General features: G+C 41.2%; 1 protein-coding gene across 3 annotated transcripts in view; it reads left to right on the forward strand.

Annotated features, from left to right (window-relative positions):
* Nucleotides 1-538: 538 nt before the first annotated feature.
* ATAD2B (ATPase family AAA domain containing 2B) overlaps nt 539-12,898 on the forward strand; it is a 168,031-nt gene continuing 155,671 nt past the window's right edge. For 2 of the 3 annotated variants that reach the window (XM_045447596.1, XM_045447595.1), the window contains exon 1: nt 539-1,114. In XM_045447596.1, the coding sequence (XP_045303552.1) occupies nt 899-1,114 (216 nt within the window). In that variant the 5' untranslated portion in view covers nt 539-898. The remainder of the gene's footprint in view (nt 1,115-12,898) is intronic. The other variant, XM_045447597.1, reaches the window with a different exon arrangement.

A 12,898-nucleotide genomic window follows, 5' to 3' on the forward strand; every position in this document is an offset into this window, starting at 1 on the left:
GCGGTCTAGCGTTTGTTCTTTCTTCAACTTACCATGTGCCAGAAGCCGCACAGATCTAATTTACCATAGTCTCATTTTCACAGGCACGAAAGTGCGACTCAAGTTCGGTGTCCTGCCTCGGGTACCTCTGGGATTCCAACTCAGGTCACCGCGCCCTCGTCCTCCCCTGTCCCCGTGTGTCCCCCCGCCCTTGCCGGTCGTTCTTGGCTGTATCCAAGCCACCTGGAGCGATGGTGGAGATACTAGGGTATTCGGGCCTCGCAGGGCGTGAGAGTCCCAGGGTCAACTCCAGCGCTGTAGCTCGTTCCGCGCCGTTTCTGGTTATTCCCATCCCCCTCCTAGACTCGGGGCCAGACCTATGAACCATAGAGCTCACATAGCCCAGAGCGTCCCTTGCCCCCTCCCCCCCCCCGCCGCCGAGCGCTGACGCCGCGCCGCTGGGCGGGGCCTGCTGGAGGGGCGGAGGGAGAGGAGGGGGAGCGGACAGGAGAAGGGCTGGCCGACCCTGCAGCGCCCCGCAGCGGCCACGGCCGGAAGCGGTCTCGTCGGCCCTGCGGCGCTGGATCCCTGACGCACGGAGCTCGAGAGCGAGAACGAGAGAGAAAGGGGCAGAAATGGCGGCTTCGCTCGGCTCCCGCTGAGGAGGGCGAAGCCGGTGGAGGGTCTGAGCTGTCGGCCTGGAGTATCGCTCCCGCCTCCCGCTTTCTGCCTTCTCACGCCTACTTCCCTTCGTCTGCCCGACTCTCGCCTGTCCTCGTCTGCGCTCCGCAGAGTCCGGGTCGGCTCGTCTCTCCCGGCCCGGCTTCACTGGCCCTGACTGCCCGGCCGGCGGGCCGGCCTTCCTCGGCTCTCCCAGGCGCGGCGGGCGCTGTGTGGACCCCGTCCTCCTGGCTGGACCATGGTGAACACCCGGAAGAGCTCTCTGCGTCTTCTCGGGTCCAAGTCGCCTGGGCCTGGGCCTGGGCCTGGGGCCGGAGCAGAGCCTGGGGCGACCGGAGGCAGCAGCCATTTCATCTCCTCTCGGACCCGCTCCTCCAAGACCCGCGCTGCCAGCTGCCCCGGCGCCAAGGCCGGGGGAAGCGGTGGTGCCGGCGTCGCTCTGGAAGAGGCCCGGGTAAGAGCGCGGCGGCCCGAGTCCGGAGGCTTCCGAGTGCCGGCCCGGCCGCCGGGGCTTTGTCTGGCCGGGTTACGGCAGGAAGCCTCCAGTGGAGACCGCTTGGGCGGCTGGGGACCGGGTCTGCGGGTGCGGTGAAGGATGGTACCCGGCTAGGTAGGGCTGCGATAGCTTTGCTGCTCTGGCTCTTTTGTGTGAAGAACAGGACTGGGGTCTGGGGGAGAGGGCTCTGGGGGGGGGGGGGTCTTTTCGGGGACATTGGAACAGTCTGGTTTCCGTGTCCTTGCCCTGCCTTGGAGGGGAATTCTAGGGGAGCAAGAGCGAAAGGCCGGAGTCCCCGGGTGGAAGGGCTGGGAGAAGAGAAGTGAAAGTTTTCTGCGGTGTCAAACCCTTCTCGTAAGTGTGTCAGCTCCTGCCGGTGTCTAACTCCAGCTTACTCTCAAACTGTTTGGGGGTGGTTCAAGTTGGTGAGGAAGTGAACGGAGAGCTCCAGTTGGCAGCCAGGCAGGGATGCTGAAAAAAGTTTGTAGCTGCTCTGACACCAACTTTAAAAACAAAATCAACGCTATCGCCTCTCCAGGCAGGAGAGATCGAGCATGATTTTGTAGCTAGAGAATCAGCCAGCTAGCTAACCCAGGTTCTAGTAGGGACCTGGTAGAGCTTTCAAGTCACAAAAGGGGCATGTCGAATGTTTTGGATAGTAGACACTGTTTCCAAATTGTATGGTTTCTTGGACGTGTGCGTTTTTGTTATGGGAATAGTTGATTAGAAGGGGAATTAACACCATCGTTGTCACACTGTTGCCAGCACATTTGAAGAAGGCTGGTGATTTAGGTTTTTTAAAAAGTGGTTGAAAGATCTTGAGATTTCATTATAGTATAAAACTCTAAGCTAGCACTTGTTTTAGCACTTTAAGGGAATTGATAAGTTTGTGTTACAAGATTGGTTATGAATTCAGAAAAGAGTATTGCTTCCGTCTAGCAAGAGGGTAATTTAACCAAGAGTAATTTGGCTGGGAATTGCTATTCATTTAAAATGCTCCTTTAAACCCACACCATTTTGTTATTCTTGTGGGAGGGAAGCAATATTTTATTTTCTATGGGGTCTACAAGATTATGGTTTGTGTGTGCTTTTTCTCTGTATGTCATACTGTTCTGACACTGATCGGAATGAATCGAGGCAAATACAACAGATATATTTTACCAAAATGTATTTATTGTATCTTTGAAAATATATTCGGCTTTTATTTTGCTAAAATAAAAATGTTTTGAAAACTGTCTTGTTAATAGACTGTTTTGGGGTTAACAGATCTCTTAGGTTAAAATATGAAAGCTAGATCTTAAAGTTGTGCAAACTAGAATAATTTTTCTGAAAACTTGGCTTTTTGTAGAGATTATTCCAAATGTGTACAGACTTACTGACTTTTTGAAGCTAACATTTATTTTAAAATAAAAGTAAATTTAAGAAAGGTCTGTTCTCTATACCTAAGTTCAAATAAAATGTTTAGTGTACTATTTAATTGTAGTATAATGGTATGAATGCCCAGTCTATTAGAGCAGTGTCTAATTCATCTGAAGCAATTAGCTCATCTGTCACTGATCAGTTTGTGGTCCCATTTTGGAATTCATGCATAGCATGCTGTCCTTATCCCCTGAGGAATAAGGTGAAGTAATTTGTCAAGCAGCTGTTATGGAGATGTTAAAAGGCAAGGAATCAATAATCTAATGTAGAAATGAACATTTGGTAGCTTTTAAATTGCTGGAGGAATGAAAGATATTAGAGCTTTTTCTAGAAAGGAGGCTGATGAAACTTTGTCAGGGATCCTTTTAGAATGTTTTAAAAGGTCATAAATAATACGCTAATGAAGATTTACTTTAAAATGTTTTTCAGTTTTAAGAAGACTTGTCTTCTGGCTGTAGTAGGTGATAGAATGCTCTAATGGCTTTCTCTGAGAAATGTAAAGGATTTTCTAATCCTATGTTGTGATTGGTCCTTTAAAAGAGGAAAGTTATAATTCTGAATTTGTTAAGCTTATGGACTATATATTTATGAAGAAATTTGTGTATTTTTCGTTGCTGTATATTTCTAAAATGGGTTGATTTGGGCCTGGTAAACTCTTCCTCTCAAGTTGGTTTTATGAATTGTAAGAATTTAGTACTCTTTCCAGTGTATTTAAGGGTACTCTCTGTCTGGAGTTTTAGACATTTGCTGGCATCTGTGAAGACTTGATGGAAAATGGGGTTGTTCATGCTGTTGCTTTAGGAGACTCTTTATTTTGGTAGGAAGAAATGTATTCTTTATAAGATACGTAATTGAGGAGGTTCTCCTTTTTCTGCTGTTGTGTGTTCTTTACGCTTGATGCTGATCTTCCCTCCTTCTGCCCCCCAGGATTCTTTTAGTTCTTTCTTTTCTTTCTTTCTCTTTCTTTCTTTCTTTCTTTCTTTCTTTCTTTCTTTCTTTCTTTCTTTCTTTCTTTTCTTTCTTTCTTTCTTTCTTTCTCCTTCTCTTTCTTTCTTTCTGTTCTTTTCTTTGTTTTCTTTCTTTCCTTCTTTCTTTCTTTCAGTTCTTTCTTTCTTCCTTTCTTTCTAGAGAGAGAGCACAAGCAGGGGAGAGGGGCAGAGGGAGAGAGAATCCCAAGCAGTTTCACGCTCAGTGTAGAGCCTTGATGTGGGCTCAATCCTACGACCCTAGGATCATGACCCGAGCCAAAATCAATATTGGAACCTCAACTGACTGAACCACCCAGGCGTCCCTCTTTTTAGATTTCATGGGCTGTGTCTACATATTTCATTTGCTTTTTTTTTATTCTTTTTTTTTTTTTCAACGTTTATTTATTTTTGGGACAGAGAGAGACAGAGCATGAACGGGGGAGGGGCAGAGAGAGAGGGAGACACAGAATGGGAAACAGGCTCCAGGCTCTGAGCCATCAGCCCAGAGCCCGACGCGGGGCTCGAACTCACGGACCGCGAGATCGTGACCTGGCTGAAGTCGGACGCTTAACCGACTGCGCCACCCAGGCGCCCCTCATTTGCTTTAAAAAGCCATAGGACCTGAGCTGTGCGTATAGTTTGCCTTTCTTCCAAGTAGGTTATTGGAAGGATTTTCTTGAACCCACACTTTTTAAATGTCAAGCTGACTTCTGCTCTGTATTGAGTTATAATTACTCTCGTTCCTGGCTTCTTTTGTTTGTTTAGTATATTTAAAGTTTGACCTCTTTTAGGTCAGTTAATCTGATGATCAGTAATTAGCATTTGTTTGCTCCATCAAAGAGTTCCTCTCAGCGAACTAATAATTGTATTCACAGAATTGGAAAGCAGCTTTGAACAATATTTCAACTCTTTTTTCTATTAGGCGTGTTTGCTTTTGGCTTCATCAGTAGCTTTTTGTGCTTTTTGAGAAGGTTTTATTGTATTCTTTGAGTCCACATCTTAGTTGAGAGGGTCAAAATAAATATTTTGAGTAACTTTATAGGTAAATTTGCTTTATCGTAATTTCATTAAAAAAAAAAATCCTTGGGTCCTTCTGTAGTATGCTCCTTTATCACCCTGTACTTATTCTTTTCCAACACCCATGCATTTACCGATATACAACAGAGTGGCTGAAGTTGATGGTTAAACACAGAAAAGAAGTCTGAGAGTAAAATGTAATAACTTATAGGACTCTGAGATAAGTAGGGAAAAATACAAGTCCTTCAGAGTAAAGTTTTTCCTTATATGTATTATGGAAATGTAATACACATACGTATACATATGTGTGTGTGTCTTGAGTAGTGTGGTAAACAATATCCCTTCACAGCTTTGAACCGAAGTAGCTGTGGAGTTCATAGGATTATCTGTGGTAACCAATTGAAAATGCAACTTAAAACAAATCAATTACTAATCATTTCTGTAGTCCAGATATTCAAACTTGCAGTTAAAAAAAATTTTTTTTTAAATGTTTATTTATTTTTGAGAGAGAAAGCCAAGTGGGGTAGGGGCAGAGAGAGAGGGAGACAGAGAATCTGGAGCAGGCTTCGTGATGCCAGTGCAAAGCCGGACATGGGGCTGGAACCCATGAACTGTGAGCTCATGACCTGAGCTAAAGTCTAACTACCGCTCAATCCAGTGAGCCACCTAGGTACCCAAACTTGCAGTTTTTAAGGTCCTAGATGAAATTTACAACACCTGTGGAAGCGAAGGATGTTAATTTCTTAATCTCTTTTCCGTGGCAGGTAGTCTTTGTGACCATTCTTTGATAGATCCTTGAGTGCTTGTCTCTTAAATACCTAATTATAGATAAACCTCTAGCCTCTGGAAACCAGCTGGACAGGTGATAGGATTACTACTTGTTAGAAGAACTAAGGACCAGACCAGTGACTTCAGCTGGGTTGATTTGTTGATATTTGGGTTTGTGTTCTTATATTGGGAGTATATTTGTTATGCCTTCCTGCTAGGGAAGGATTTTGTGAAAAGTGAGTTATTGAGTAAAAGGGATTTGGGATTTTTGGATAAACAGTTGTATGAACGTACAAAGGGGAAAAATCATACATTGAATGTTTGCTTACCATACATAAAAACAAGAAAATTTTCCTCTAGACTCTAGACTAGAAGACCAAATAGGTAGTAAGTGATAATAAGTAGATAATAAGTAGATTTAATATTTAAATCTAGTTCTTTCTTCTCTGCTTGTATATTTTACTATCACATCTGTATTTATCACTACTTTTTGTTGCTGTGCAAGCAGTAGTTTCCACAAATATCTGAAAAGGAAAGAAGGCAGCTATTGTACAGTCAGGAAATACTCTATATACTGTGTATAGACAGATTTTTACTAGACTATCTGGAGTTGTGCCTGGGATTGTATTGGGACTGAAAGTGGGAACAGTAGCCTGTAGGGATGTGAAATACAGGATAGTGATTTTCAGTGATTGTTTGCTACCTGATTTCAGGGAGTGGTTGTAGGAAGAGGAGCAGACATGTTGTTCAGAGATCATTTTGCAATATTGTAAAGATGACTTGGAGAAAAAAATCCCTGTGGAGTAAGTCTAGGGTATTGTGGTGGTCTGCATTAGAGGTGTACTTGGGCTGCCATCTTTCCCCTCCGCTTGGCAATATTTATCAGTGTGTACATTTTTTTCTTTTGTTAAAAAGTTTACTTATTTACTTTTGAGAGAGAGAAAGTGCGCAGGCATGAGAGCAAGCGAGGGGCAGAGAGAGGGAGAGAGAGAGAATCCCAAGCAGGCTCTACGCTGTCAGCACAGAGCCCACCATCGGTCTTGAACTCGCAAACCATGTGATCTTGACCTGAGCCAAAGTTGAATGCTCAAATGACTGAGCCACCCAGGCGGCCCATACATTTTCTTTCATGCTCTGAGAATCTATTTTGGAGGTACGTGTTTTCCCTTTGAAAAAATGTTTCATGTTTTAAAACCTCTTGAAGAGACATTATATGGCATATTTATAAATGATGATACATACTAGTGAATGAAACACATTTAGCATTATTAGTGTTTGTATTCTAGGACCCAAATTAGGATCTTTGAGCCAGGGGTGCTTCACATAACCATAAAATGATATGCTCTCTGATCTTGTGAGATAAGAACTTGGAGATCATTCAACCTGACTTTTGATAGTGGGGCTTGCTTACTCCTTTGTTTCTGCATTTAATCAATCCATGTTTATGACACACCTACCACATTAAAATGTAAGTGCATTATGGGCAAGAAGTTTTGCCTCTTTGGTTCACTGTTAATAGGGCTGCCATACTGCAAAAAGTCAAGAAGGCACCATTCACACTACAGTCTATGTGAAGGGTACCCCCCCTGGAGTTGTGCAGTGCAGTCTTTTTATGTTATATGCTGTGTTAACCTTCTCATGTTGTTAATATTTTTTGCCCGTTTTTCTGCTTTCTACTAAAGTTAACTTTTCTTGTTTTCCAAAAGTATCAGTGATCGGTGGCTTTTAACCTTCTTTGTGTCGTAGTGAGGGATACTGTTTATATTATGACTCTTTTCACATGCTTAATTTTTCCTATTTAGATCTTTGATTTATAACCTATTGTTTATAGTGCTACTTGCTAATATTCTATATTGCTTTATTGCTAATATGCTATCTTGCTAATATAGTGCTGTATGCTAAGTTCCTGTATATGTTCTGTTCTCATATTTTTGTTGGCCTGTTCTGGTGTCAGTACCATACTGTTTTTAGGACTAGTTTAGGAATATATCTTAATATTCTAAAAGACAAGTTCCTTCTCTTTGTTATTTTCAAAGTTAACTTAGATTTTCAAGGATCTTCATTCTTTTCATAAACATTTCCAGTTAAGATTAGAATTCCTCAAAAGATCCAGCTAGAATTTTAATTAGGAAATTATTTGAATTCCAAGATTAATTCACAGAGAATTGACACCTTTATAATAAATCCAAGAGCAAAGAACATTACTCACATAACCTAGTATGGAATTAGATGCTTTTTCTTGTGACCTAATACACTGTCAGTTTTGGTAAATGTTATTTGCTTAAGAAAAATGGATATTTTGTATTTGGTGTAGAAAAATATATATGATGGAAAACATTAGGAGATGGGAAACATTATAGTGTGGATTTATTGATTATTTAGATACTTAAATCTCTTGTCCCATGTTAAGATTCTACCTAAGTTTTTGTTCAAATCCTGATGTATATGTGCACGCGTGTGTATACATATGTGTATACGTACGTATGTGTGTATCTGTGTGCATATACATAGGTATACAAATATGTGTATGTATATGTAAAGTTTTTTTATTTTGAGACAGAGAATCCTAAGCAGGCTCCTCACTGGTAATGTGGAGCCAGATGTAGGGCCCAAACCATGAGCTGCAAGACCATGACCTGAGCTGAAACCCAAGAGTCAAACGCCCAACTGACTGAGCCACCTAGCTACCCCTATGTGTGTGTGTGTATATATGTGTGTGTGTGTGTGTGTGTGTGTGTGTATTTATTTAATTTTTAAAGTTTTTTTAGAGAGAATGCAAGTGGGGTAGGGGCACAGAGGGAGGATGGGAGAGGGAGGGAGGGAGAGAGAATATCAATCCCAAGCAGGCTCTGCACTGCCATTGCAGAACCCATGCAGGGCTTGAACCCACAAACTGTGGGATCATAACCTGAGCCAAAGTCGGACGCCTAACCAACTGAGCCACCCAGGCATCCCCTATATCTATACATATCTACGTATATCCATAGATATATTTTAAGTAAGCTCTGCACCAACTTGGGGCTTGAGCTCACGACCTCAAGATCAAGGGTTGCATGCTCCACTGACTGAACCAGCCAGGTGCCCCTCTTCTGATGATTTTGTCTGTCTGCCTGTCTGTCTGTCTATCTATCTATCTATCTATAATGTTACTGCGTTTTGAGAGAGAGAGTGCGAGGAATGGAGGGGCAAAGAGAAAGGGAATCTCAAGCGATCTCTGCACTGTCAACCCATGAGATCATGACCTGAGGCAAAATCAAGATGGTGACCTGAGGAGAATTAACCAACTAAGCCATACAGGTGCCCCATCTCTTCTGATTATTTTAAAGTTAAATATTCTGTGTGTGTGTGTGTGTGTGTGTGTGTGTGTGTGTGCGCGCGCTTAATTGCTCATAAGACCTAAATTTCTGTTTATTGACTTCTGTTTTTTTTTCTTTAAAGCCACATACTATGGGGCGCCTGGGTGGCGCAGTCGGTTAAGCGTCCGACTTCAGCCAGGTCACGATCTCGCGGTCCGTGGGTTCGAGCCCCGCGTCGGGCTCTGGGCTGATGGCTCAGAGCCTGGAGCCTGTTTCCGATTCTGTGTCTCCCTCTCTCTCTGCCCCTCCCCCGTTCATGCTCTGTCTCTCTCTCTGTCCCAAAAATAAATAAACGTTGAAAAAGAAAAAAAAAAAAAAAAAAAAAAAAAAATAAAGCCACATACTATTTAACATTCTCTTATAATGTTCCACCTTCCTTCCTATGCTGTATTGTTTAGAATTTTAGTTCTGATATTTTTATGGATATAAGTACTTTGTCTTTTTCTTTAATTTGGAATTTTTTTTCCAGTAACAATAAATTTTTCTCAAGTACCGATATGATTACCTTTTTTTTTCCCTGATTTTTCAAATAGTCTCTGCACCCAGTGTGGAGTCCAGTGCGGGGCTTGAACTCATGACCCTGAGATCAAGACCTGAGCTAAGATCAAGAATTGGTCACTTAACCGACTGAGCCATTCAGGCACCCCTGATGATCTTACTTTTTGTGTCTCATATTATTCTTTATTTCTCTTTTTTGTGAATATTTCCTCCAAGAATATTTTCAGTTTGGGACTTTTTGTAACAAACTTTCTGAGGCATTACATGGCTGAAAATGTTTTCATTATGTTCTTTCATTTAAATAAAAAATTGGCTGGATGTAAAATTGTAGGTCTAATACTTAAAGAATATGACTTTATTGTCATCTTGTATCTAGTGTTACTTTTGAAGTTTGATGTTGGTCTGATTCTTTTTCTTTTGTAGGTATTCTTTCTCTTTTGAAGCTTATAGGTTTTTTTTTTTTTTGTTTGTTTTTTGTTTTTAGGTCTTTGTTCATACATTTTGCTAATTTTAGTCTTGGGTTTTTCCTTTACTCTTTTTTGGCAATCTTTGCTCTTTTAGTTTGTGGTTTTTCATGTTTTTTAGTTTGAGGCCAGTTTATCATGTCATTTTATTTTATCTTAATTAGTTTATTTATTTTTAAGTAATCTCTACACCCAATGTGGGGCTCCAACTCATGACCCCAAGATCATGAGTTCATGCTCTTCTGAGGCCCCCAATTTATCATTTCTAATGATAATTTAAAATGATCGTTTCTTCAAATAATACTAATCTCTTGGGGCATCTGGGTGGCACAGTTAGTTAAGTGTCTGACTCTTGGTTTCAGCTTAGGTCATGATCTCACGGTTTGTGGGTTTGAGCCCCATGTGGGGCTCTGTGCTGACAGTGTGGAGCCTGCTTGGGATTCTCTGTCTTCCTCTCACTCTGTCCCTCCCTTCCTCCCTCACATGTGCTCACTCTCTCTCTCAAAATAAATAAATAAACTTAAAAAAATATTACTGCTCTCCCTTTTCATTCCTTATGGAACTCATAATATTCAGATGTTGACACCTAGAAAAATTTTATTCCTAAATTGATAATTAAACTATTTTTAACCACTTTTGATGGTATGCTGGAGAAATTTACTGACAGTTACTTGACTAAACAAGAAACTGACAGTTACTTGAGTTATTTGGTGCTTCTTTCACCTGACTCGTTGCCTATGTGTAAAGTGGCCCATTTGTTGGGATAAAGCCTTGAAGTTGCTTGATAAAAACTCATTTCCTTTACAACTTATTAACACCCTTTAACCAGAGCATACTTGAATACTCACACTTTGGATGAGTGTTTTGGTTGTGTACATGATTGTGCAAGTTAAGGGAAAGCTACTTTTGAAAAACCAAACCCCATTGCAGAGCTATACTTCCTTTTTAATGAATGACACCTTACAGAAGTTTTAAATGTATGTATAGAAACAGGTGAAGCTTCACCAACAGGTGTGCACAGATGAGATGGCGGCACAAATTCATGAACTGGTGGGTGGATTCTATGTTAAAAATTTGAAAATACTTTAAAATTTAGAATTTTTTTAATTTATTTTTTTAATCTTATTTATTTTTGAGAGAGAGAGAGACACACACACAGAGTGCAAGTGGGGGAGGAGGACAGAGAGAGAGGGAGATACAGAATCCAGAGCAGGCTCCAGGCTCTGAGCTGTCAGCACAGAGCCTGATGGCAGGGCTTGAACTCACAATCGCAGGGCTTGAACTCACAATCTGCGAGTTCATGACCTGAGCCCAAGTTGGATGCTAAATCGACTGAGTCACCCAGGCGCCCCTAAAATTTAGAATTTTAATTTAATTTTAATTTTTAGTTTTTACTATTCTTATTCAGCCTCCAAATTTTTTTTTTTTTCAACGTTTATTTATTTTTGGGACAGAGAGAGACAGAGCATGAATGGGGGAGGGGCAGAGAGAGAGGGAGACACAGAATCGGAAACAGGCTCCAGGCTCTGAGCCATCAGCCCAGAGCCTGCCGCGGGGCTCGAACTCACGGACCGCGAGATCGTGACCTGGCTGAAGTCGGACGCTTAACCGACTGCGCCACCCAGGTGCCCCCCAGCCTCCAAATTTATTAGATGGAAGAATTGAGGGGAAGTGATAGTTGCTCAAGGGCATGCAGTTAATTATTCAGAAGCAGCATTTCAACTGAAAATGGGTATTTTTTTTTTGTAATCTATGCATCCAACTTGGGGCTTGAACTCATGACCCTGAGCTCAAGAGTCGCATGCATTTCTGACTGAACCAGGCAGGCACCCCAGGAAATTTAAAAAAATTCTTTGATATCTTTATTTGGGTAACACTGTGTACCAGATAGACAACTGAACATAAAGGGTACACAAGACGCATGACCTTGGATCTTTGGCAAAATATTTTATTTGTATTAAAAAATATGAAATAAAAAATTATAAAATAAATATTTCAAACAATATGGAAGTACACAGGAAAAAAAATAAAAGACCTTCCCCTGTTCCCTAATTCCTCCAGTTTGTTTTTCCTAGGAATAACCACTGTTAAAGTTTGTGTACATCTTTCCAGACCATTGCATATGTATTTATGGGTAACTTATATGTGTATATTTTACATATATGGAATTATAATCTATATGCTATTTATGATAGTAAACTATGTATTGTGTATATTCTTGCATATTAGTTCTTGATAATTTTCTATTTTGTTGTGTTATTATACCATCACTTCTGTAGCTGTTCCCTATTAGTACACAAATTATCTCCATTTTTTTTGTTTTTTTAAATTTTTTAAAATGTTTGTTTATTTCTGAGAGAGAGAGTGGAGAAGTGGAGAGTGGAGAGAGTGGCAGAGAGAGAGAGAGGGAGACAGAGGATCTAAAGCAGGCTCTGCACCGACAGAAGAGAGCTGGATGTGGGGATCGTACTCACAAACCGTGAGATCATGACCTGAGCTGGGGTCTCAGGCTCAACGGACTGAGCTACCCATGTGTCCCTCTATGTTTTTAATATTATAAAAGATGTAGCAGAAAATTACTTTTTTTTTTTTTATGAAGTGGAATTACTTGGTTAAAGGTGTATGTATTTTAAATTTTTATAGGTTTTTCCATATTGTCCTCTAAACAGGCTAAAATCAATATGCACACCACTCCCCAATGCTCTCAGCACTCTTCTTATATACTTCTCACTGGGTAATTTGAGGAGTTAGGCTTTAACTTTCTTTTCTTTTTTAAAATTTTTTGTGTGTTTGCTTATTTTTGAGGCAGAGAGAGACAGCGTGAGCAGGGGAGGGGCAGAAAGAGAGGGAGACACAGAATCCGAAGCACGCTCCAGGCTCTGAGCCGTCAGCACAGAGCCCCAAATGGGGCTTGAACTCACAAACTGTGAGATCATGACCTGAGCCAAAGTCAGACACTTAACCTACTGAGCCACCTAGGTGCCCCTACTTTAACTTTCTTGAAGGGCAGAGATTATCTCATCATCAAGTATCTTTAGTATCTAACAAAATAACAGGTGCTTAATAAATTTTGTTTGTGAAAAAGAATGAATCGCTAAAGAGAATTTAATAAGCTTATGGAATTATATTAATCCTAGAAGGCCAAGCAAGTATCCTTACTTCAGACTGTATCCACTGTCAGGCTGTAGGTTTAATATTTGTTACTTCTACCTCACTGGTTCTTCTAAATAATCTTATGAGGTAAATGGTAGT

This window comes from Leopardus geoffroyi, chromosome A3, assembly GCF_018350155.1.
Source record: "Leopardus geoffroyi isolate Oge1 chromosome A3, O.geoffroyi_Oge1_pat1.0, whole genome shotgun sequence".
NCBI classification, from domain to species: Eukaryota; Metazoa; Chordata; class Mammalia; order Carnivora; family Felidae; genus Leopardus; species Leopardus geoffroyi.